Here is a 24,830-nt window from a genome sequence, read left to right on the forward strand (position 1 = left end):
TAAATAATGAAAAACTCATCTATTATGAACAACAAACAACCCATCTATTAGGAGTATTATTATTCAAATATCGACAAATCCGATTTGATTATACAAGTAAAAATAAAAAATAAAATAAAAGGAATAGTATTAAACTAGCTAAAACTTTCAATATACCCTCACACAAGATTACTACTCACCCTAATCTGCTGCTTCTACACAAAGCCTGACCAAATCCAACCCTACGTTTGTCCACGTCATATTCAACCCAAAGATCTTGCTGATGAACGTTCCCGATTATATTACTCGCAGCTCCCAACAATCCCGACCGTGAAATTCCCAAACAGTGGATCCCACCTCCAACATAACTCAAAACCCTCTCTTTCTTCACTACAATCTCCACTCCTTTCTCAAATTCAAATACCAGATCTCCTATCAACCGTCCGATCTCCTCCATCTTCCCACCACCAAAACACATCTCTAATCCTCCCTCATAAACATACCCTTTCTTCATTTTCCGACCAACCACCTTTCCAATTTCCTCCTTCACCTTATTATAAGCTTCATCCACCAAGTAACTGAATTCACTGCCGGAATCTATCATAGTCTGACCAGACCCTCCAGTGTCCGGTCGGAATACTGAAACAGAAATGTTCAATCTTTTTCCGGCTAGTCTTATACCCACCATCGGAAGTGTATAAGCATAAGGATCAAGATTCGGCATTTGTTGAGGCTTAGGAAAGATCAATATGTTGACGTATTTGAAAGTAGGAGAATTCGGATTGTCACCTAAATAGAATATTCCGGTCGAATTCCGACTCGGTACGCAATAAGAGAACTTCCCCAGTCTAGATTGTGAAGCGAATGACATCCTGCCGCGATTCATTCCCAAGATACCTTGATTATCGGATGAGTAAGATGCGCAACCGAGAATCAAGGGTGGGGTGATATGGGCTTTTGAAAAAGTGAATCTTTCCCGGACTAAATTACCTTCTGCCAGAGTACCGTCGGCGTAGAAGTAAGAATAGTGACAGAGACGGTTATGGTCGCAGGATGTGGGTAGGGTGAAGTCGGGTTTTCGAGGTTTGCAGAGGGGATGGGTACATGGGAGAAGAGAGAAGGAGGATGAAAGAGATGGATCGAACGATGATGTTGGGTTGTTGCGGCATTGAATCCATGAGAGCTGGCTACCTGTGTCGAGAACCATTTGTTGGGATTGTGGTGGTGTGCCTATTGGAAGAGTGACGATTAGGGCCATTGAGTATTTGAAAGATGATCTGTAATTGTATGGATGGTGATTATTTGTTGTTGCTTGAGAAGAAAGGAGCTGTTGGTTAATGGAGGAGAGAGAGATGGATGTAAGAGGGAAGGAGAGGGAGAGGGAAATTGAGAGAGGGATTAGATGGGAGTTGAGAATTAGAAATGTGCAGAGCATGAGATGAGCTCTGGGTGAAGAAGCCATGGAAGAGTTTGAGAGAAGAAATGTGTATGTAGATGAAGAAGAAGAAGAAGAAAGAGTGGTGTGGTTGAATTTATAGGATCTTGAAAATGGAAGACGCGGTTTCATATGACTGGACACAGAGAAACATGGAAAGATGATGGTCTAGAAACAACTAAAGCTTTGCATTCAATACATAAGTGTTATATATACTTTTTCTTTTTGAAAAAGTAATTTTGGATATTTTTATTATAAAAAGAAATCATTGTTAATAATTATGAAGTTTAGATACAACTTAAGTTGTATGAATAGATTGGTAACAAATAAAAAATCAGATATTCAGCAGTATTAACTTAATTGATGAATGGTTATTTTTTCTTTTTTTTTTCATGTCTAAAAAAACTATAAAAGATTTGAATCATCTTATTTATCTTTTCGTTTCTTAAATTTTATTTATCTTTTCGTTTCTTAAATTTGAGTTAGTGTTGTGTTTTTGTTCGGTATAACGTTCTAAGAGTATTATTGAATTTGTCGTTTGAGATTTTATAATTCGAATAATACTCTAAATCTTTGATGACCGTCTATTTCTTATACATTCAATCGTATTGGTGATCATTCATTGAGTTTATATTTATCTCTTTTTTGTAACAAAGAAGATGTGTAATCGGATTTTAAGTTTTTTTTTTTTTTTTAATAAAGAGTTTTTGGATTTATCTTAACTCTAGTGAAATTTTTACAGGTATTTTCTAATAATTTCGACGAGTTTCTCGCTATTTTGATCAAATTTTTAGATACTTACATAATTTTTTCTGACGTTGTTAACTAACCCTAAAACAAACACAGATTTAATTGCCACGCATAATTTATTTTGGGTATAGATTTCTCCGACAATGCTTAATTGGTTTGTTCGTTTGCCACACATAATTTATTTTGGGTATAGATTTCTCCGACAATGCTTAATTGGTTTGTTCATTTTGTTTTCCTTAATGACTCGTTATTTTGAAACTCTCTTATTATCTATAATATTTCAGTATTATGTTTACAAGTCTAACATCAATAATTCTGTATCATATTCAAAAGGGAATATGATGTACTCAGTTATATCATATTTCAATAATAATTCAATTTATATACATCCAAACTTAACATATTCTACTTGAATATATATATAAAAAAAGAATGTTCTTTCCTCTAGGTTCAAATCCATACAACATTACCCACCCTAAACCCTAACAAACCCACCACCAAAATTACCTCCACCATTTATGACACCTTGATTCTGGAGTCTGAGAGTCAAATTGAAAGTATAACTAAAGTCTTAAAAAAACTAAATATGATAAAACATATAACATAGACGAGGTCTTGAGTTTGACAAATTTTGCGCCTATTTAAGTGTATTTGAGGACTATCTGCTTAATTCGTAAAAAAAAAAAAACCTATCATATCTTGTGCACAGTACATGGAATATCAACAAATAGCTGAATAAAGTTATGCTCTCCAAAAATACAAAAGTAGAAAGCAAAGAATAGCCATCAAATTACATTTTTAATTCCAAAAAAAAAACTATCACAACTTCGATATAGATTAGTATCTTCAATTTTAATGCACAAATACATGGAATATCAACAAATAGCTGAATAAGTTATGCTCTCCAAAAATACAAAAGTAGAAAGCAAAGAATAACCATCAAATTACCCGGGGGAGTATCATCATTTATTCAAAATATGTAAGAGATAGCAAAATAATCGACTATTTCTTGTTCAATATCATCGAACTGCACTGTGCCATGATCTTCGAAGCTCTAGTAATAGCGTCCGTCATGTAAAAATTCTCAACTGCAGCCTTAAAAGGGGCAGAACTCGTCTCACCTTTCGACTCCGGTTTCAACTCGCCAAAATACGAGGCGGGTTCTATTTCTTCAACCTGCAACAAATTAGGAGCAACAGACCTCAACCTCAATCTCAAACCATCAACATTATCATAACCCAACCGAGCTCCTGCCACCTCAGACAAAGCCCTAACTATTTTCCAGTCATCTCTTGCATCGCCAACTGTCGTAACCGCAGGCACTGTTTGTTGGGTCCGACCTTCTGTATTCGAATATGTCCCTTCCTTCTCAGTAAAAGCAGTCGAAGGTAATATAACATCAGCCCGATAAACACCTCGGTCTCCATGATGCCCCTGATAAACAACAAACGCGTCTTTTGGAATGTCGTCCAAGTTCTCATCGTCAGCACCCATCAGATAAACAAACTTGGCGGTTTCAATAGCTTTGTCAGATTCTGGTACAAGGCCTAGGTCAAGGGCAGCGGCTTGGGCAGAGTGGAGGAGTAATACGTTGAATCCGTTCCAATCCGGTCTGACTAAGTTGGATTTCTTCACTATGGTATCGATAGTTGAGAAAATAGCGTCCTTATCCTGTCTATCGAAAACACCGGCTCCAACAAGAATGACAGGGTTCTTCGCATTGAAAAGGTCGGAGGAGAAGGGATGGAGACCGTCCGCTATCTGCTTGAGCGTTTCGGGACTTGTTCCGAGGTGTTTGTGATCGTAGTTGATATCGGTTGGTGGGCCTATGTACCCGACCTTGGCTTGTGTTGCCCGGACAGTTTTCCTGATTCTCGCATTCACCATAGCTGCTTCAACTCTTGGCTGAAGAAGGAAGATCCACATTGTAATTATAACACTTAGGTGAACTTTACTAGAAATCAAATGAAACTAACTTTGCACAGCATAAATCAAAATCTCATATAGAGTTTTACAAGGCCTTGTTTGATGAGTTATCCAAATAGGCTCAAAATTATTCTATTCAATGAATATGATAATTCTAAGCTACAATATTTTACCTCAGTTCCCACCAAGAGAAAGACATCAGCTTTTTCAAGGCCACTGATGCCGGTATTCATTATATAGCCTGAACGAAAATCAGCATTTGGTCTCATTTTATTTCCTTCACACCAGATGTTATTGGATCCCATTTTGTTAAAGAAATCTTTCAGTGCCATCATAGATTCAGCATCAGACAGCCGACCAGCTATCCCCACTATCTCCTCTCCTTTAACTTTGTTAATAACCTCAGCCACTACAGAAAAGGCGTCACGCCAGCTCACAGCTTTAAAACGCCCATCAGCTCCCCGAATCATAGGGTCATTAAGCCTTTGCCTCTTAAGACCGTCATAACAAAAACGGGTCTTGTCTGATATCCACTCCTCATTAATGTCCTGCGTTACGAATTCAGATACAGTGTTACAGGATAAGTAAGAAAAAAACGAACATAACCAATAGTTTCAGCCTCTTTATACACATATAAGCAACCTCGTTTAGTCGAGGAACAATACGCATGACTTCTGGGCCTCTGCTGTCAATTCGGATGTTTGAACCAACAGCATCAGTAACATCGATGCTCTCTGTACCTTTCAACTCCCAGTTACGGGCTTTGAAGGCAAAAGGCTTTGATGTAAGGGCTCCCACAGGACAAATGTCAATCACGTTTCCAGAAAGCTCGCTGGTCATGAGTCGTTCCACATAAGTTCCTATTTCTTCTCCACTTCCACGTCCCATCATACCTAGATCCTCAACACCCGCAACTTCGGTTGCAAATCTAACACATCTATCAGACAAAAAAGATCAATTAATAAAAATCCTATTGTGAAACAAACACAGATACTGTTATGTGAACTGATAATTCTGCTGACCTAGTACACTGGATGCATCTAGTCATGACGGTCTTAACCAGTGGACCTAAATTCTTGTCAACCACAGCCCTCTTCATCTCAGTAAAGCGGCCACGATCTGAACCAAAAGCCATGGATTGATCTTGTAGATCACATTCTCCACCTTGGTCACAAATGGGACAATCTAAAGGATGATTCATCAACAAAAATTCCATGACCCCTTCACGAGCTTTCTTTGCAACAGGTGTATCAGTTTTTATCTTCATACCTGTAGTGCATTCCAACAGGTCCTAAAATATCTAAAGTTACACTACACAACTGCATTAAACACTTCAAAAGACGCATACTTTCCACCACCGTGTAGAAAAAGAGAGGTAAAAAACCTGGAAGAGCAGGCATGGCACATGAGGCGACGGGCTTGGGTGACTTCTCGACTTCGACGAGGCACATTCGGCAGTTTCCAGCGATCGAGAGACGGCTGTGGTAACAGAATCGAGGAATATCAACGCCGGCAACCTCGCAGGCCTGTAACACAGTCATGCCTTTGGGAATTTTAACAGGGTACCCATCGACGAAAACCTCGATAGCGTCGTCGGGGTTTGTGAAGTGAATTCTTGCTCCCCCAATGGGAGTCCTCTTGGGGAGAACTTCAGGAGATGGGTCTGGCTGTGATTGAGCTGCTTCAGCATTCTGGAGCTCGGGTGTTGAAACAATTGGACGAATGATCACATTTCTAGGTTTTGAAGAAGTTAAGGTCCTGGATGATCTTAGGGCTCTCGATGCAAGCAACCCTAATCCCATCTTCGCTCTTTATCTCTCTCTGCAGAAATTATCTTCCTTTGAATACTCTAACAGTGATTGAACGTTCACTTCTCGTCTCAAAGAGGCTAAAGAATCATCCTAATGGAGAATTCTGCGTGTGTCAACCACAGACGGTGGAATTGGGTCGACCCGTCGATACCGGTTTTCGGGCGGTCTATTTCTTTCAGTTCCAGATTAAACTCAATAAAGAGTTACTTATACAACAGTATTTTACAAAGAATAAAAAATAACATGAACTAAATAAAGTCTTAAATATTAAATAATACAAATTTGTAAAGATTAAAAGTTCAATGTAAATGATCCATAAATCATGCAATCTTTTTTAGATTTGTAAGGTAATTCAATAAACGAACTCATGTCAATTCAATAACGAGCGATGAAAAGCAAGTCAAGCAAATTAATAAAGCGTTGTCGAAATAATTCCTATCTAAAATTTCAAACAATAGTGCAATTTATTTTTATCCGAGAGTTCGTTACTCACGCGGAAAATTTTTTATAAAATGATAACTAACCATTTACAAATATAGTCAAAATAGATACAAACTCATAAAAATTATTAAAAAATACATGTAAAAAGTATCCGGATGAAAGATAATTTCAAAAACTGTTTATAAAAAGTTTGAAAAGAATTTTAAATTAGCAATTTATGCAAAAGAAAAGACAAACACTAACTTGAAAAATGGTCACAAATACGATTTAAAGGTATGAATAACAGACGACCCACAAAAGAATAAGAGTATTAGGGTTGTGCAAAAAAAACGAAAAATCGATAACCCAACCGAACCGATAGCTTATCTGTTTATTTTACTGTTTTATTGGTTAGTCGGTTCTAACGGTTTTAGTTAATCGATTTTTTATCGGTTAAACGGTTCGGTTTTCGGTTGAACTATTTTTCTAGCGATTTAACCGACAATAATTTTAATTATATATATTTATATTAGTTATTTTTATAAATATTAGATATATTATAAATAATATTTAATAATATATATTAATTATTTTTAAAATTTAAATTATAATGGTATAAAATTATTTTAAAAAAATTTAATTTATATAGTTATTAGTTTAAAAATTATGACTTTTAAAATATATTATATTGTTAATATAATATAATATATTATATTATAACAATAATATAAATATTATTGTAGAGGAAGAAATTAATGATGTAATATAATATAATTATGAAGAATCTAATGATATAGAGAAAGAAAGCAAGGTAGAATCAAATAGTGAAGAAATTAACGAAATTAATGAAATATGTGATACTGAAAAAGATAAATTTAAAGACAATGAAGATGAAGAGGTAGAAGATGAAATCAAAGATACAATAGAAAAGAAAAATACAGAGAAAACCAAGGTTGTTGATCCTCAAACACGTAAAACTGAAATTGAGAAAAGTAGTGACAAAAGCTCTGAAATTCTGAAGAAGAATACATTTTATTATGTTAGTACGAGTTCATATAGAGGAAGATTAAACAATAAGAGCAGACAAACATCATCATCAACTTCAATTCAATCTCCCTTCATGAAGAACGCAAGAAGAATGGGACGTGGAAAAATGCAATATGGTCAAAATGCGGATATGGAGACAACATAAGTTGGGATAGCTAGATTATAGTCTTTGTTCATTATAATCTGTGTTTGGTAATGTGATTTGACTGCCACCATTCAGAAACTTTTGGGTCTTTTATTTGTCATCTTACAATTAAAACTAGGGTTTGTCTAGTTTTGATTATTGACCCCTCCCACTTTTGAGCCTTTTAATGAAATGGTGTTAAACCGTTTTCCCCCCAAAAAAACATAGCTAAAAAAAATATAAAGAATACTATAAAAGTAAAGCGCAAACAAGAATTTTGAAAGAAAAAAAACTATTTAATAAATTTAATACTTAATTTAAAATTTTGTATTATTGGTTCACGGTTAAGCTGACTAGTACCAATAAAACTAAAACCGATAAAACCGATACCAATATTGGTCAATTAACCGGCTTGTAAAATAAGAGGTAAAACCAGATTTAACCAGAACCGTTTAACCGACCGGTTGAACGTCCCTAGAGAGTATTATTCGAATTATAAAAATACGAAACAATAAATTTAATTCAACTAAATATAGTCCTTCACCTAACAAAAAAAAAAAAAAACATTAATTTAAATAGAGCGATAAAAAGATTAAAAAAAAACCTAAGAAGCTAGAAAATCACACAAAGTGCCATGCATAAGATAGGGTTTTTTTTAGAAAGAGAAAAGATCTCAAGTTTATTTGTAATACTTTAATGGTATGAATTAACAATGATGTGAAAATGTACATTATAACATTTTACTTGCTACAGTTTAAACTCAAATTAAAAATGTTCAAAAAAATACAGATAATAAATGAAATGTCCAAGCAATGGTTAATATAAATGCTTCTAAAATTGAAAGACTTTGTATAATCAGAATAAACAATTCAATGCTCCATTACATAGGTTTTACATTTCGTATTTCCCCCAAGTCAGACCATGAAGCTGAAGAATTTCAGAAACAAATTAGCCTTTTCTAGGGCATTACAATTGATTCAATCTCTTTTCAAGGCCTTGATGATGAACCCTTTAGTTGCTACAGTTGCAACGTAAGTCAATAACGTAACAGCAAGGCCAGCTAGAAGGACCAGACGGTCATAAGTAGCATCCTGAACAGTGTAAACCCTAAGCCCAATTGTTGCCCAAAAGCTCTCTGTCCAAATAGGATCATTCAACATCAAAGGATCCGAGGAATTGAGAGGCAATACCTTCCAACCTACTTCTGCCTCATACTTCAACCTTGTTGAATATGCTGGAACATATCTAAACAGTGGCAACACAGATTATAATCAGTAAGGAGATTGTAACAATAATTGGGATATAATAATAAATTAAATGAGGCTACTATAGTAATCAGTAGAGGAATGAGGTTAGTAAAAATAAAAATAGTAAGGATATTAGCTTCATTTAAAAGATTTTTTTGTCAAATTTCTCGTCACTGAACTTAGTTAGACACAAATTCATAAATTTATTAGCAGTTTCTCCAATAGGCACGGATCCAGATACCAAAAATATAAGTGTTTCCAAATAGGCTCATTGTGTGAGCCAGTTATGAATGTATTAAATCTGGGTTTCTCTCATCTCAAGGCTTAGGCCCTTCTCTTTTCATCTACTTGTTCTTCTAAAATTCAAAATCTGACTAAGCAGCGTAAAGGAAATGTACTATACATGCATAGGAAAGGAAGTTCTAAAAGCTGGAAGTTGTAGGAACCATTATTATGTGTTTACCTGGTGGAGGAAACAACACAAACTCCCTTTCCTTTGATCTCTGATTTAATGCACAACGCACCTTTCTTGGTGCAATTACTAGTGCACTCAGACGCAACATTCTCTGAAGGCATGGATGTTTTTTCGGCCAAAAAGTTCCACAAAAACCTTGAAATATCGCTCACATATACAAGGTCAGGAGAGGAGGAAGGTTCCTCCGCCATAACACCCACATAATGGCTTGGGCAGGCACCAGTAGTTGATATATATTGCTTTATCAGCCCACATGATAAGCCCGGATCGCACTTCAATAGGCAACTTTCCAGTTCTTCAACAAGAGAGGAATTTACACTGATACCCTTTATAGTTGACAAACTAGGAGTGGTCTCGCCACTGGCAAGAATGTAAAGGGTACGAGCAACAAGGGAAGCAGCTGCCACTATGGCCGAGGAATCGACATTTGCTGCATTAGAACAATAAGAAATGAGAAAACTATACAAAATCTAGATGCTTAAGGAATCAACATCATACAAGAACCGAAAGTATTTTGATTCTAACTTTGTGGGTTCGAGCCTTCGTGACCATTTAAAAAAAAAGAACCAAAAACTGAAAGTAATGAGCAACTCACAATGATCATCCAGATGACTATGGTAATATTTGTTTGTGAAGCTAGAATCAAAATCCTCCAAGATGATCCCAGAAGTTTGAGGATTCTGACACACAGAGAAAGAGAGTGAACCAATGAAATATTAGTTGCCTGCCAATCCAATACAGCTTCTTAGAGGATGCAACAAACAGAAGTAAAGCCTTTGGTTGCTTCTTCAGACTTTAGTCAGAGAGAGCTTAGTCTCTGTGACTTTTGGTTCATAGATAAAAAATGAGATTGAGAACATTCTCAACGAAAACTATGGAGGGAAAAAATAAATAAGGGACCAAGTGGAAGAAATAGAAAGAGCCTTTACAGGATTTAGATGAGCACTAAGTTCAATTCTAGTGATAAAAGCAAGAGTTGAAGGAATGAAGAAAAATAAAGTAGGACACATTAACTTTATAACCTTTCTCAGGAATGTCATCAATGAGGATGGAGGTATTCCAGGATTTGTTGCACTTGCTTTCAATATTTTGATGTCATTAAGTGATTCTTCAGCTAGTTGAAAAGCATCCAAAGTTCTATTGGTGGCAGCTGAAACCTGCATGACCAAAGAGTCACAGTCAGAGAGTTCCAACAAAATGTGCGGCATTGAGAAGAAAGCTAAACAAAAAAAAGAAAAAAAAGGTATGATAATTAAATCAGTAATGCACATTATAATTGGAAAATCCACATAGAACGGTTTTGGATACATTATAGAAGTTTATCCTTAGGCGAGAGAAGTAAACGAAACTCTAATGAATACATGTGAAATACACTCCTCTAAAGTGTGTCAAATATTGTCCATGGTGAAGATGTTTTTCAATTCATTATAAACCACAAATACTTTGCAAGAGAAACCATAGAACTGGCAACATTAGCCCAATCAAACTCTGATATAAAGTTACTGAAGATGAAAAATGTAAAAAGAGCGTTTGCTTACACCAGTGGAATGAGTGAAAAAGGACTGGACCCCATTATTAAATGCCTTCCCAACAGATCCTATTTCCAAAACCTGCAATCAGGAGGAAATGAGCAATAATATTTATTTATTTCTTAAATGAAAGTTCCATTAATAATCCTAACTGATTGGAAGACAAACCAGTTAAATACAAGTCAAAACATGTGTAGTCATGAATTCGGAAAATAGAAGACACCATAGGTCACAACTCACCATGGTGTTCAAACAAAAAGAAAAGAAAACCAAATAACTTCCTAGTGTCGAAGTTCACTCCGGAATAGATTCGTTTTTGCTCTCTTCGCAATCAGGAAATGAGGATTTTGAAGAATTCAAGAGGAACTTGTAAAATGTCATCAAATTCAATCTTGATCTGAAACAATAGTACAGCCAACTAACAAGCATAGGGGTGTGTGCGCAAGCTACCCCTGTCAAATTGGCTTTTTGTATTGCCTGAATAGTAGGAATTCCTCTAGGAAACATTAAAAGATGAAAGTTATCTTTTTGGGAGAATTCTCCAGAAATTAATCAAGTCATAATAAAAGAAATACCCATATAGCCATAAGAGCAAAAAAGATTCAATAAGTGGTACTAACAATGTAAAAGTAAAGAAAAATTGATATCATCCAGTTCCAAAGATGAGGCGTATACCGTGTCAATCAATGTGCTGTTAAGACCCTCAAAATCATCTGACTGCTGATCAAGCTCAAGTAGGAATCTTCGACTGCCTAGGTATCCCCAGGATTCTCCAGTGAAAAAAACAAAAACAAGCTGTGGCAACAAATTGTTGAGAAAACAATGAACAGTCAACAGAATTATACAAAAAAAAATTCTCTCCAGGTTCTCTCTCTCTAATCTCTACAATTACTCTCTTCTTACCTAGGAATTCTCTCTTTCTCATCTTTAATTTCTTACCAATGCTCTTAGTTTGTTAAGAGTTCCATCCTCATCTCAATTTCTATTTCTCTCATTCATGTAATTTCAAGGTTTCAGACCTAAATCTAATACTTGTTCTATCACATACCTAATTGTCACAGATTACAGCACACAAAACAATTTTTTTTTTCTTTTCAAGTTAGAAACGGCAAGAATGTCAATGAAAAAAATAACCTCTTATTTAGGAAAAGTTAGAAGAAACATTTTGAATGTAAATATACAAACCTGCTTCCCAAAGTCTTGTGAACCATTGACATGAGAGAGAGCATCAATAGCTGCCAATAATGCAATCAAACCCTGGTTTGGACATAATTTTTGCATTTAGGACACCATGAGGACTTATGTATTAGGTATGTTGGTGTTTGTAAAGAATATGACCAGAACTTTAACTTACAGATATAGAGGAATCTGCACCAAAATTTTTGTCACGAAATAAAGAAGATGAATCCATGGATGCCACTGCCAATATGATTGGCTTTGGTTGCTTCTTGGTTGATGAATTCAAAGCTGGAAATGCTGATAAAACACTGCCCTTCATTGAGATGTTCACATGGTTAATTATCAATGAACAATTAAATACTACATACAATATATATACTAATTTTGTCTAAACCATTAGTAAGTAAATTAAAAGTCAACATTATAAAACCTGTAACTAACAGGATGTATACAATGATAAACACAAAAAGGAACATCTCTATCACCCTAGTTCTAATCTAGCCATTTTTAAATAAAAGACTAAATTAGTTCAAGTTGGCCAAAACCACAACAGTTAAAGTACACTACCTGTATCCTCCTAGTGGAAGACATGTTCCTTCTTTCAAGCAAGATTCTGAATCATGAGTACCTGATTTTGTCGTCTAGGAAAAAGTACGAAGGCAATACAAATATCAGTATAAAATCCTTAAGTTGCATCACATGTTAAACAAAAGAAGTATGATAACATATCCATGAATACCTGCATCACAAGATTAAATTCAGCAAAATCTTTTGTATAAGCATTCTTTCTCGCCTCATTCTTTGTAGCAGACTGCATATCAAAGTACATATAGCATACAAAATTATGCCTATGGGGAAAGAAATGTAAATAGGACGACTGACTCTAAAATCTATGGATCTGCCTAGAAACTGAATAAAAGAGACAATGCTGACAACTAGTTTTTAGACAATCTGAAGGAAGCGCAATGGTAGATAACAATTTTTTTCACTGGCTATACTGGAATACTTGTTTCATAATGGTAAGAGACGGGTTATATGAGATGTGGAGATAAACCAATATCCCATCATCAATCACTTGTTCCATCAAATCATTCAAATGATCAACGAAAATACCCTAAGACCTTTATTTTATACTATAACATTTTAAAATATTATATGCCAATATTTTGGTCGTTTGACCCAAATAATCAACTTTTTCAACAAACAATCTTTTATCCCCAAAAAACAGTTAATTTAGAAATAACCCCAAATCAAACAAGCGCATACATTGTTTCCCCAATACAATGTCAAATTAGAAATTTTGACTTAATTTCCTTTTGATGATAATTGTTGACATCATATAGCTGCAAAAACCTTGTTCGCTCTCATATAAGGTACCTGGTAGATCACTAATTAGCAATGATAGATAAAAGAACAACTTAAACATTGAATACCTCAAGCAAGGTAACTGTACTGTTCTCAGAAAGCAAGAATACAGGGAAATTGTAGGCATTCCTCAAAATATCTAATCCCTGCAACACCAAACATGATAGTTCAGATTTAGCAAATGGCAAGGCTTTTATGTGGAACACAAAGTCACATTGATGGAACAACTAGAGAAGGATGTAAGACAGACGAAGGAAGTGGAGCACGGGGAGCTTAATCCCATCGAACATCCTCTTCCCATCAATTCTTGAGAAAGAAAAGCGGAAGGCTACAGTGTGGTGTTAATTACGATAGTAGAAAAGGGAAAACTAGGAGTGGTCATTCAAACGCCAACACTGTTCTGGAAACCCATCTTCACATGGATCAAACCTCGTCCGAGAATCAATGATAATGCGCATAGTCTTATTAGACGAGATTTTAGTGGTTTTGTGTATGGTACTACGTACATTTTGATGCTTCTTTTTTGATTGTGTAACTCATGGAAAACATTGTTATGACTTGTTTCTAAATGGTTGTCTAGTAGAAAATGCGACTTTCGTGATGACTGAATGTGGTGTTAATGAAATTTTTTGTTTTTCCGAAAATAAATAAAAGGATCTAATCACACAGTTTGACAGAGCTTGTTGGACTCAGATATCATCAATTGGATATGGTGTTAAAAAATTGATATAATGAAAATGACTACTAATTGAATTGCATTTCCTTGGGAGCTTTGAATAACTTAGAACAACTTAGGCAATGTCTAATAATTTGACGTATCACTTAATATGTCTAATTTAAGTCAACTAAACCTTAATTTCAAACACTTTACTAATTATACTTAAAACAATATTCATTTATCTATTACTAATTCACTCAACATATTAAGTACTCAGTGTTCAGTTTTATTAATAATCCCTAATCAAAAGAATCAACACACAAGTTTTCATAGATGGAATATTTCCTCTTATTTTGGGCGTGGTGGGGTGGGGGGAGATGAGAAAAAATTCACAAAGTTCGGTCTTTCTGATTGTAGTTCATTCTTTATCAGCCTGCTATAGCTCGTATTCTGTAGTTTATCAAGTCACAAAAATGACAGAAAACAATGATATGTTAGCCAGAAGATGACATACATTTGGGTTCCACTGGTGTTTTGTGCTTTGGTAAGGGGAAAATTCAGCTTGTGGGAACTTTTCCGCAGGAGAGAAACCTAAAAAGGAGAAGAAATCAACATCAACCTCAAGTATTGCCAGGAAACCTAGTCAAAGCCTTTAATAGTATAAAATATAATGAGGTTGGAACATATTCAACCTTTTAACTTGCTTTCAATGTTACTACCAGATCCCACCAAAACACCTCCAATATTTCGAAGCAAATTTGAGTCATTCGACAGCCTGAAACATAAGAGAATGAAACATGTTACCAAACACATATTCTCCAAAATCATGAAAATTATTCTTATTTGGGCTCCATCAACACATTTCTGGCCTTCATAAGAATGAGCCAAAAAAATAATCAATAATCAGAATGAACCAAACTTGTGTTAATAATTGTGCGAATTGCAGCTTCATACAAACAACGATCCAAGAGGATATATAAAAGATAAATAGATGCATGTTTTTCTTGTGAACATAACTTTGTATGGCAAAGTGGAAATATGCAATTGCACCTTCCGTATGCCAAAGAAACTAATCAACTGAGAAGGATGTAAAATTTGGTCGATTCTTTCTGTTCTCACCAACTATGTCAAAGAAATTGAATAAGTGTGATTGAATTCATCTATCAAATGGATCAACATATATTGGGAAACAATGTTGATCAATGCTGACATGAAAACAAGGATCTCAAGAATGCTTAACAAGTATGGACTCTCTAAAGAAGACATAACGCTAAGGCATCTAACATATATTAGAGAATTAAGTAAGAATGAAATTAAGAGTTAACATTACCTAAGGAAGAAACTTTCAACTTCATCTAAAGATAACAAAACTGTAGATTTCTGCAGCAATTGATCAGCATTTTTGAATCTGACAACTGGGGCAACAACCTTGTCACGACCGGGATCTAAGAAGACAGAACCCATCAGCAAGACTATAAAACTAAAAACACTTAAGGTCAAGTCAACTGATGAAACACTTGATACCCACTTCCACAGCCAATTTCCCCATCAATGTTCAGCAATCGCACGCAAGGAAATCCATCGATAACCGTGTACATTGACTTCTCAAGATCAGGGACCGACTGCAACTGGTTCAGTGCTAACGGAGCTGCTCAAACACGAGTACAGAAAGCATATGAGAAGGGTAACAAACATGTTCAACCTCAAATATAGAAGAAAAAAAAAACTTATAGTAGAAACTTAAAGTAGTCAGCTTCTGTTCACCTGAAATGCAGAGATGAAATAGAGCAATAAGGCAAAGAAGCTGATACAGAAGCTTCGACGCCATATGGAAAGAGGAATGCAATTCTTCCAAGCCCTAAACTTCACAAGTTCCCATCAACAAATAGTCCAAGTCAGTTCATTCTCCTTTCGTTCTCAGTCGCAGCAGACCCAGACCCTGTTTCGTCGTTGAATTTGTGCCTCAATATCAATCAACCGATCAGAATTCTTAGGTTTCCAAATGGGTTTTAGTTCTATTTTGCTCCACACTTCAGTTCGTCGTTAACCGAGATGGGAGAGAGAATGCCGAAAAACGATACATTTAACCGAACCGATCGGGTCGGACCCATCGGATACCCGACGAAATGGTCCCGTTTCCATCTTTACCCAAAAGAATACATTTCTTTTTTAGCGGTTCGGATCTCCGGAATTATGAAACGGGGCTTTGATACCCATAAGACTCGCGTCGAGATTGTTTGCTGATTTTTCCACTTAGCCCATCAAAACCAAAACCCCATTGGCGCTCAGGCTCCCAATCCCCGTCGTCTTCCGCCGCCGTCCGCCGCCGTAATCGAGCCTATTGGTATATGTATATATATCCTAGTTCCTAGCGTCTTTCGTTTCTTGTTTTCTCTTCCATTATCTCCGTTTGATATTTATCAGTATATATGTATGACTGCGATGAATCGGATAACATAATTTTTCCCTAAACGTCTCACGCTATTCGATTTAGTTCTTCTGTGATCATTTAACTTCTAACAATATATCAGAAATGACATTTAATGACTACTTCGAATGCTTCTGTCATGACCCTATTGGGGTATCAACTCACTACTGCAGCAAAGCTTTCATTTTTGAATGTTGATGAATAGTTTTTTTTTTTCCATTCTCTCCTATGAAGCCAGTTATGGAACGTCTTTGGAGCCTTTCATTCTCTTGAATATCTCTCCATATCTCCTCCTTACTTCCCTTGTACTTCCCAAAGAGTCTGGCATTTCTTTCTTTCCAGATTTCATATAAGTGCATTGGAACAGACTTGATCTGAAGCTTGTACCTTGAGTTTCGTCACCACCCATTTCTTGATATCTTCCTATTCTTCAGGAGCATTAGTTTTTATTAAGATTTTGCCAGATGTGATTTGAGAAATGACATTTGAATGTGTTACATTGTCTCCTCTTCTTCTCCATAAAGAGTGCATCTGGTTTCTTTGATTTTCATAAATTTATTCAGTTTGTCCCTTGTTCTGAGTGTGCTCATGAACCCTAGCCAAGGTATAAATTGATGTCTTGGGACAATTTTGTAGGCCAAACTAATTTCCACCAGTTAACTCTTCTCCTTTGCTTCTGATTGTTTCCTATGCATTTGATGTGAAGAAGCTGTTGTTCATTTCTGTTTTTCAAGATTGCAGTATTCTGGTTGATAAGTACATTTGCTTCTTCCCTTGCTTTGAAGATCTTTTTTATTGATCAAGTTGTATTCTCCTTTGTGTTTAGTATTGTACTTTGAGAGAGTAGAAATAGTGTTGCACTGGGTGTTGTTTTGGAGTTACATAAATAGGTTTACTCTTAAATTAATAAATTAAACCTCCATAGGGAAAAAGGTTACATAAATAAGGGCTTGTTTTTAACAAACAAACCCTAGGTTATTTTCAAATAACCCTGTCCGGTATATGTTATTGAAAAGTGAGTTATTTGGGTGAAAAACATTAGAGGTAAAAAGATATATAATGATTTTTTTTAGAATAGATGATATTTTGTTTCATGATTTGAATGATTGATTGATAAAGGAATGTATGATCGAATTGTGAGTTGTTTGAGATTAAACCTAAATAAACTGAAAACCATTAAGGTTTAGTAAAACTTTTGATGTAATTTTGGGGATAAGAAAGGTGTAGTCCCTTTCTCTCTTTCGAATCAATCGGCCATTGGCCTTGGTCTAGCTTTTTCAAACCTTCACTGTATCTTCTTCCCCAGTCCCTCTATCCCTTGTTGTCTCACTCTCTTTTCTCCCTTTCTACTACTCTCTTCACACAAATCTCTTATCAAAGGTTAAAGACAAGCAATTAATTGGGTCGTTACAGCTTCAAACTTAGAGACAAATTGTTTTCAAATTTCAACTGACTTAGGATGAATCTACAACTTGGAAACTTCAAATGACACTATAATAGGTTTGTTTGTGCATATGCCCCATTTTTTTATGCAAGTTTTTTGACATTATATTTATGATGAAGGGTATCACTGGATATAGTCTCATATCATGGATTCTTATATAGAAATGAAAATATGTTCAATACTTATTGCTAGTCAGATTATCTTTGTACAAAAAACTTCAACTGACTCAAGATGAATATACTGCTACTATTTATTTGTAAAGTTAAAGCTTGCATATTAGATTGTCACCAATGTGAATGCAACTTCATTATATAAGAGAAAATTTTGCTGCTGCTGGTCTCTTACAATTGAATTTCTCTTACATGAGCTTTTTATTTTCTGTTTTCCTTTTGCTACCTTGTTGTCAATATGTTCTATCGACGAACAATAATGTTGCTTGACTGCTTCAGGCTCAGGGTAGTTGCTTCATTGGATAATAAAGGGAACGCCCAATGGATTTACAAGCCAGGAAGAAGGCAGTGTATCGTGCTAAACTGAATGCACACAAGTCGGAGAAACGAATAGAATCACCTCTTGTTAGGTACTTTGATCTATTTGTGAGACTAATTTGTAATAATCATGATATATTGTATCTGAGTTGTTTTCTGGTTCACTCTATTGCTTTTCTGAATGTATATGAGAATGATGCCTTATATCTGATTTGTTTTAAGTTGATTTTCTTACTGCGGATTCAGAATCTTCTCTTTCTGTGTGTATGATATTGCTTTTGAGATCCTTCTATTTAGACTTGTCGGCTTCCCTTCTTGATGAGAACTTGACTTGCAAGTTCTATCTGTTTCGTTTCGCAAAAAAAAAATAACATGTATCTTTTGTTATTCCTGCTCATTAACAAGCAATTTTTGCCACCTAGAGTAGACAAATTAAGATTGTCCATAGACAAAGAATGCTTTATTGGCTCCATCTGGAAACAAATCAACCATTTCTTTAATTTTGAATTAAAACTCTTGCATGTGTCAACATTATCTAAGGTAATGGATTCTCAAATTCAAACTTATACTAGTGTATCCAGAAACAAGTATGGTAATTATCATCCATTTCCTATGAGGGCAGTGTATAATTACTTACAATTTTCCAACTGATTCTTTTGGGTAAATTGATCTATACGCATCAGATTCATTTTCAATTTCTCAATGAAAGTCCTCCAACTTATGTTTTCCCTCTTTCACATTGTCATGTTATTTTAACTCTACATTTCTACACTGTTCTTTTTTGTGAATGTCATTGATGAGTGAATTGCTTCACTACAGAGTTGACACATCTGTTTTGCATTTGCAGATATAATGAATCTGATCAACCTGTTTGTCGGGTTTGTGATATCACTTTGAAATCTGAGTCCAGTTGGCCAGCACATCAAGCTTCTCGGAAACATCATGAAGTAACTCTATATGGAGAATCCATTGAACTTTTCAAAGTCTTTGATCAGTCTCCCCTGTCACATCTTTTAGGTCATTATAACAGTTATATATGCTTTATTTGGTCAGGCTATTGAAAATGTCAAAGCAAATGCTGCTGGTCATACACGGGTTAAGGACAAAAAGACAGAACCATCTAAAGAGTTGCCTACATCAAAACTTGAACAATCTAAGGAGCTCCCCCCTACTCAACCTGAATCATCTTCAGGAGTGCCTAAAGCCAGGTCATCAGCATCGCTTCCTTCAGACTTTTTTGACAATAGTGAAACGAAGAAGCAAAAGACAGGTAATTTTATATTCATTTTTTCTAGATCTTACTATACTTCATGTCCAAGGAAGCTGGATTGTGTTAAGTTTCGGAATACCAATTCTGACCTTAATTTTCAGGTATTCTTGTACCAAGTGGTTGTAGTCCATTTTGCCAATAAATAATTAGGCTTGTTTTCTGTATAACATTATCCTATTTGGAATACTTTTTGTTTCTGGATCTAGATTTGAATCAGGATCCAAATATGATACCGCTAATAATTTTTTTAATGTGTCTGACTAAGTTCTGTTTCCAAATGTGGTCTCATCTGGATCCACATCCACGTCTAGAGGAGATATCTGACAGAAAAAGTGTTTCCAAATGTGGTTCCTTTCAAAATGTTTCTCAAGTAATGACCTCTATAACATTATTGTATGCTTCTAGGAACCGATCCTGGCAGAGAGGAAATTCCAGTTTCATCTAGGAAGGCAGTTGGGCATGCTCAAGCTCAAGTCACCAAGCAGTTAGACTCTAGCCAAAAAGTAGAAACTCCAACTGCCAAGTTTAGAGAAAGGGAAATAGAAGAAGATAAGACACATACATCAAAACCTGAAGTTGTTCCAAATAACAACCAAGTTAAAGGCCCTCTTCCTGAAGGCTTCTTTGATGACAAAGATTCTGATCTAAGGGCTCGGGGCATAACTCCAGTTAAGCCAGATGTCAAGTAAGTTTGTACTATGCTGTCATTGATCTTGCATTATCTATTCTTCTTTTGTTAAAAAAATGTTTCATTGTGTGCAATTCCTAATTGTTTTCAAGGTCACTAATTCCTGGCTAACCTCATCTGGACAAAGTTATTTCATTTTTTCATCTTCCTAGTTTGTTATATCTTCTCTCTAGTTAATGACCATTTGTCCAATCTTTTTGTTAGAGATGAGTACAAAGAATTTGAAAAGCTTATCCAAGAAGATTTGAAGGAAGTGGATAACCGCATGGAAGAAGAAGAGGTCAAATTTAAACTTTTCATGCGCATAATATTCCTCCACACATGACAGTATTTTATGTTGACATATTTGGAAATATGATATAATGCAGATTGATGCAGCTGAGATGATAGAAGAGGCGGAGTCTGTTGAACAAAAGTAGGTACTTTAATGGCTTGTTTGATAGAAAGTAAAATGTCATAAAAAAATAATGGTATTTGGGGTATTCTTATGAATGATTTGTCTAAATTCAATCAAGGACTAAGCAAACAAAGTTTCTAATAGCCCACTATCCTATCAACAATCCACTAAACAATCAAGTTACTTAAATCATCAATACATATATATCATATATATTTATATCCCATTATCACTTGTGTCTTTGTACCTACATAACCTGATTTTCAGTAACCTACATCAAACCACTCGGTTATTCCAATAACCCCAGATCAAACAAGGCCTAAATCTATGAACAAGCTTCATTAAAAATTCTCCTTTTGCATTGATTCTTTTATAGGGTCTATTGGGAGAGAGTGGAAAGGCTAAAAAAGAAGAAGATGGAACTTGCAGTTGCCAGGTCTTCTGATTCACGCAAAAGAGCTCCCGAGAATCCCTCTCCCGAAGAAGAGGCATCTAGTGGAGATGAAAGTGACGACGACTTTACAGTTGACTGGAGGGCCAAACGAATATAGTACTAAAATTCATGGATTCAAGTTTTCACTGGATTTTCAGTTGTATATGGTGAATCTACTACTACAGTGCTTATAACTTTGCTTTTGAATTGGTTAAAACAACAGGTCTCAATTTGGAAGCCGAGTCAAGTCAAGCCAAACCACATGTTTAATTTGCAAGGGATCTTTCGATCCCACTAAGAACCCTGTCATTGCGATGACTGTGTGATCGTGCTAGTTTCATTCGGAAAGAAAAAAAAACAAAAAAAATCTGTTTATTTAGTTTTTCTTCTGGTATTGTCAGCAAATCCAATCTGTTTTTACAATCAATCTTTATTGAACTGGTTGAATTAGTCGGACTAACTTGTGTCAGCATCATTAATAGTTATCAAGTTTATATACAAATTAGAGGTCAATCACGTATCAAAGTTCATCTGATTGATTTTTTTATTAAAATAAATTGTATTAATTTATGTAGTAGTAGGTGTCTTGAGATGTTTTTTATTGTTTATTTGTCCTATTAAGGGTTTGTTTGATGTAGGATTATTTTGAAATATTTTGTCTTTAATATTAAAAGAGATTTATTTGGTTAAGATGATTAAAGTATTTTTAATGTTATTTTTTTATTATAAATGTAATGAAAAATAAAGGATAAATATTTTAATTAATGAATAATTAAAAAAAAGTTGATATTGATTAGATATTAGTGTAAAATATTATATTTATTTACTAAGGTAGTTTTATGTATCAAAGTTTTTATTAAAAATAATTGTCTGTTACTAAAAGTATCATTTTTATTAAAATAAACAAAAATGAAAAAAATATTTTTTATCTCTTTACATGCAAAAAAATATATATAGTTTTTTAAATCATTCAAATAATCTCCAAATAACACATTCAAACAAGCTCTAAATGTTTGAGTAAATGACTTGAAATTAATTGGATTAGTTTTTCAAGTAGTTGATAAGCCCGCAAATTGATTGCGTGTTCAATTTGACCACAATTAATTAACATTTTTAGGTACTATACTATATATAATATATGTCAGTATTATTTAACAAATATGTCCTTAATCTATAACTATTATTTTTGTAATCATAATAAAGTAATAAATCTTGGAATTCTCTCATTTCATAGTGGTATTACAGACTTGTTTATTTTAAAGTAGAAAGTATATTTTAACAAAATATAAAATTAAACTAAATGGCATAGAAAAATGTTTGTATTTGAAAATATGGTGTTTGTTTGATTAAGAAAATAAGCAGTGTCTAAGCTGATACAATAGTTTGAAACTTGTAGTGAATTAGTTGTTACAAATAAGTTTGAATCAAACAGATGTAACAAAAATGTTTTTTTTTTCATTTAAATAATAATAAATTATTTATTCTGTCACTATTTGAATCCAACAAAGTTCCAAATGTTTGGTTAATAACGCTGGGTGCATTTTAATTTATGATAGGGTTTGAAATTAACATGTACATGTGTTTGATGATAGGATTAATAACTCTAATTATATAAGTTGACTTAAAATGGGTGATGTTTGCTGAAACATATGGTTATTTTTTTAAAGTGTATTTCAAAAAATGAAAAATTCAAATCATAGTAAAATATTCATTTCTCCCTCAAGAAAAGTGTACTTCATAAAAGTTGAAAGGTCATTCTTTTTCTAACATAGAAAGTTGTCTCATATTTTTTTAATGTTTTGTTTTTTAATAATATTTTCAAAATTATTCGTGATTCATTCATTGTTTATATTCTCCAATTGTGTTGATGATATTTTCTTGAGTATGTGTCTGTGTCATTCTTAGCCGTAAAGGAGACGGAGTAATTGGATTCGAAGTTATTTTTGTATTTTTTTTAATAAAGAGTACGTTACTCGATTTAATTTTTCAAATGGAGGACCTGTATTTTCCCATTATTTGTATGAATTTTTCATGATTTCGGTCATATATGTAGATGATTCATTTTAACTTGACAGAACATTTTCCGACTTTTTTTACCAACCATCGGCTACAAATAATTTTAAATATCGTTCGGCTACAAATAATTTTAAATGCTGTTCAGAATATATGGTAGGATTCTTTTGATACTGTTTCATTGGTTTGTTAAATTGATCTACTTAACATTTATCCTTTGTTAAATTGATCTACTTAACATTTATCCTTTAGAAACTCAAATGAATTCGTTTTTAGAGAAACCTCAACAAATTGAATAATCGTTAGATTTTTTCATTATGAGTTTTATTTCAAATTGAATAATCGTTAGATCTTTTTCATGAGTTTTTTTTTTTTTTTTTGCATTTTTTATACAATTTGATATCTAAATTATTGATTGTTTATTTTGATTTTGTAGATGTTATTTTTATTATTTATTAATTAATTTTTTAAATATCATTTGAATTTGATAAGAATATTTTTTTATAAAAAGAAAAGCTCACATAATCGATTCTGTTTAAACAAGTTAATTTTTTTTAATAAAATATTGACTACACCAACATTTATAAATGCGAGATTTAGGACATGACAATAGGGTGATATATTCTTACATATTAAATATATTTCTATAATTAAAACTGTTTCCAAAATATTAAAATAAAATAAGAAGGTTACCTAACTTATGAGTTTGAGGACTTAAAATAATATTAATACTATATTATCATATATATCTTATTATTATTAGTGGACATGCTTGAAACCAACTGATTCATCAACTCTTAATAACAAGTTAATCTATACAAGTCCCTCACAAAAACTCACTCTTCTTAGTGCTAGTTTTGCCATTAAGGATACTTTATACTTAATTAAAATTATCTCATCCAACTCTTTCTTAATTATTTAAGTACACTCTTATTTTTAAATATTACTCATAATGGAAAATGAACGTGAAAGAATACCTAATATATTTGTTACAATATAGAAAAAGATTGTATTGAATATTTTTATTTTGAGTTAGATAAGTTATATTTATTATATATACATTATATTAAACTTATAAAAAAAATTAATATAATATTATAATATAATATTGATATTATCATAATTTATCATATTGTCATAATATTTTAGGGATATCTTATCTTTATATTATATCATAATATTAACAAGGTTAATTCATAAATAATTAAAAAAAAGTTATAGGTTCTCTTCTTATGTTTTTAAACTTCTACCTACAATTATTTTGTATAGTTTGTATAAAAATATTGATTATGTTTCAAAATCAAATTATATATCAAATTTAATGATGTATAATATTTTTAATATTTATGTTTCTAAAAAGAAATAAAGAAAAATTCACAAAAAGTATGATAGTTTAACTAGTTAGGACCATTTTATTGAAATATATCATTTTCATGTGTTTAAAATAAGATAATAACCATCAATAATATTTTAGTTTACAATATTAGTTAAGAATTTGTGTTGTTTGTTTGAGATTTGGATTGGAAAATTGCTATAATATTTCAATTTAATTGGTAATTGAATATATAATTTCATTTTATTTAAAATTTTTGTACTATTTTTCTTCAATTTAAAATGCTTTTTTAAGTGATAATTGAATCTAAAACTTTTGCTTTATTAAAAAGATAAAAAAAAAATTGGTCAATTTTAGTTAAAAATATACTATTGAGTTTTTGATAATCTAT

General features: G+C 33.5%; 4 protein-coding genes across 4 annotated transcripts; 1 reads left to right on the forward strand and 3 right to left on the reverse strand.

Moving 5' to 3' along the window:
* Positions 1-36: 36 nt before the first annotated feature.
* Positions 37-1,469, reverse strand: LOC124914121 (aspartic proteinase PCS1-like). Its single transcript, XM_047454603.1, has one exon. The coding sequence runs from the start codon at positions 1,439-1,441 to the stop codon at positions 176-178; it is 1,266 nt and encodes a 421-aa protein (XP_047310559.1). The 5' UTR covers positions 1,442-1,469; the 3' UTR covers positions 37-175.
* Positions 1,470-2,943: 1,474 nt separating this feature from the next.
* Positions 2,944-5,992, reverse strand: LOC124913637 (NADH dehydrogenase [ubiquinone] iron-sulfur protein 1, mitochondrial-like). The gene is made up of 5 exons (XM_047454044.1): positions 5,475-5,992; positions 5,113-5,359; positions 4,733-5,027; positions 4,264-4,638; positions 2,944-4,069 (listed from the first exon to the last, which is right to left on the reverse strand). The coding sequence occupies exons 1-5, from the start codon at positions 5,890-5,892 to the stop codon at positions 3,167-3,169; spliced, it is 2,238 nt and encodes a 745-aa protein (XP_047310000.1). The 5' UTR covers positions 5,893-5,992; the 3' UTR covers positions 2,944-3,166.
* Positions 5,993-8,303: 2,311 nt separating this feature from the next.
* On the reverse strand, positions 8,304-16,013 carry LOC124916769 (nicastrin). The gene is made up of 16 exons (XM_047457532.1): positions 15,710-16,013; positions 15,474-15,593; positions 15,276-15,390; positions 14,638-14,720; positions 14,460-14,536; positions 13,356-13,433; positions 12,662-12,733; positions 12,490-12,563; positions 12,098-12,230; positions 11,929-12,000; positions 11,419-11,538; positions 10,753-10,824; positions 10,237-10,371; positions 9,810-9,894; positions 9,203-9,644; positions 8,304-8,737 (listed from the first exon to the last, which is right to left on the reverse strand). Exons 1-16 carry the CDS (start codon positions 15,771-15,773, stop codon positions 8,470-8,472), a joined length of 2,010 nt encoding a protein of 669 aa, XP_047313488.1. The 5' UTR covers positions 15,774-16,013; the 3' UTR covers positions 8,304-8,469.
* Positions 16,014-16,149: 136 nt separating this feature from the next.
* LOC124916770 (protein ABA AND ROS SENSITIVE 1) lies at positions 16,150-21,351 on the forward strand. Its single transcript, XM_047457533.1, has 8 exons — positions 16,150-16,289; positions 18,267-18,397; positions 19,153-19,252; positions 19,359-19,575; positions 19,981-20,260; positions 20,468-20,543; positions 20,632-20,678; positions 21,037-21,351. The coding sequence occupies exons 2-8, from the start codon at positions 18,309-18,311 to the stop codon at positions 21,209-21,211; spliced, it is 984 nt and encodes a 327-aa protein (XP_047313489.1). The 5' UTR covers positions 16,150-16,289; positions 18,267-18,308; the 3' UTR covers positions 21,212-21,351.
* The last annotated feature ends 3,479 nt before the right edge of the window (positions 21,352-24,830 follow it).

The sequence above is a fragment of the Impatiens glandulifera genome, chromosome 9 (genome assembly GCF_907164915.1).
Source record: "Impatiens glandulifera chromosome 9, dImpGla2.1, whole genome shotgun sequence".
In the NCBI taxonomy this organism is placed as follows: Eukaryota; Viridiplantae; Streptophyta; class Magnoliopsida; order Ericales; family Balsaminaceae; genus Impatiens; species Impatiens glandulifera.

Coding starts and splice junctions, on each gene's coding strand:
- LOC124916769 (XM_047457532.1), bottom strand. CDS start 15,773: ATGGCGTCGAAGCTTCTGTATCAGCTTCTTTGCCTTATTGCTCTATTT. Junction 13,434..14,459: donor AACACCAGTGGAACCCAAAT/GTATGTCATCTT, acceptor TTGGTGTTGCAG/GGATTAGATATTTTGAGGAA. Junction 11,539..11,928: donor CACAAGACTTTGGGAAGCAG/GTTTGTATATTT, acceptor TTGTTGCCACAG/CTTGTTTTTGTTTTTTTCAC.
- LOC124914121 (XM_047454603.1), bottom strand. CDS start 1,441: ATGGCTTCTTCACCCAGAGCTCATCTCATGCTCTGCACATTTCTAATT.
- LOC124913637 (XM_047454044.1), bottom strand. CDS start 5,892: ATGGGATTAGGGTTGCTTGCATCGAGAGCCCTAAGATCATCCAGGACC. Junction 5,028..5,112: donor AGATGCATCCAGTGTACTAG/GTCAGCAGAATT, acceptor TTTGTCTGATAG/ATGTGTTAGATTTGCAACCG. Junction 4,070..4,263: donor TTCTCTTGGTGGGAACTGAG/GTAAAATATTGT, acceptor TTCCTTCTTCAG/CCAAGAGTTGAAGCAGCTAT.
- LOC124916770 (XM_047457533.1), top strand. CDS start 18,309: ATGGATTTACAAGCCAGGAAGAAGGCAGTGTATCGTGCTAAACTGAAT. Junction 19,253..19,358: donor CTTCTCGGAAACATCATGAA/GTAACTCTATAT, acceptor TTATTTGGTCAG/GCTATTGAAAATGTCAAAGC. Junction 20,261..20,467: donor CCAGTTAAGCCAGATGTCAA/GTAAGTTTGTAC, acceptor TCTTTTTGTTAG/AGATGAGTACAAAGAATTTG.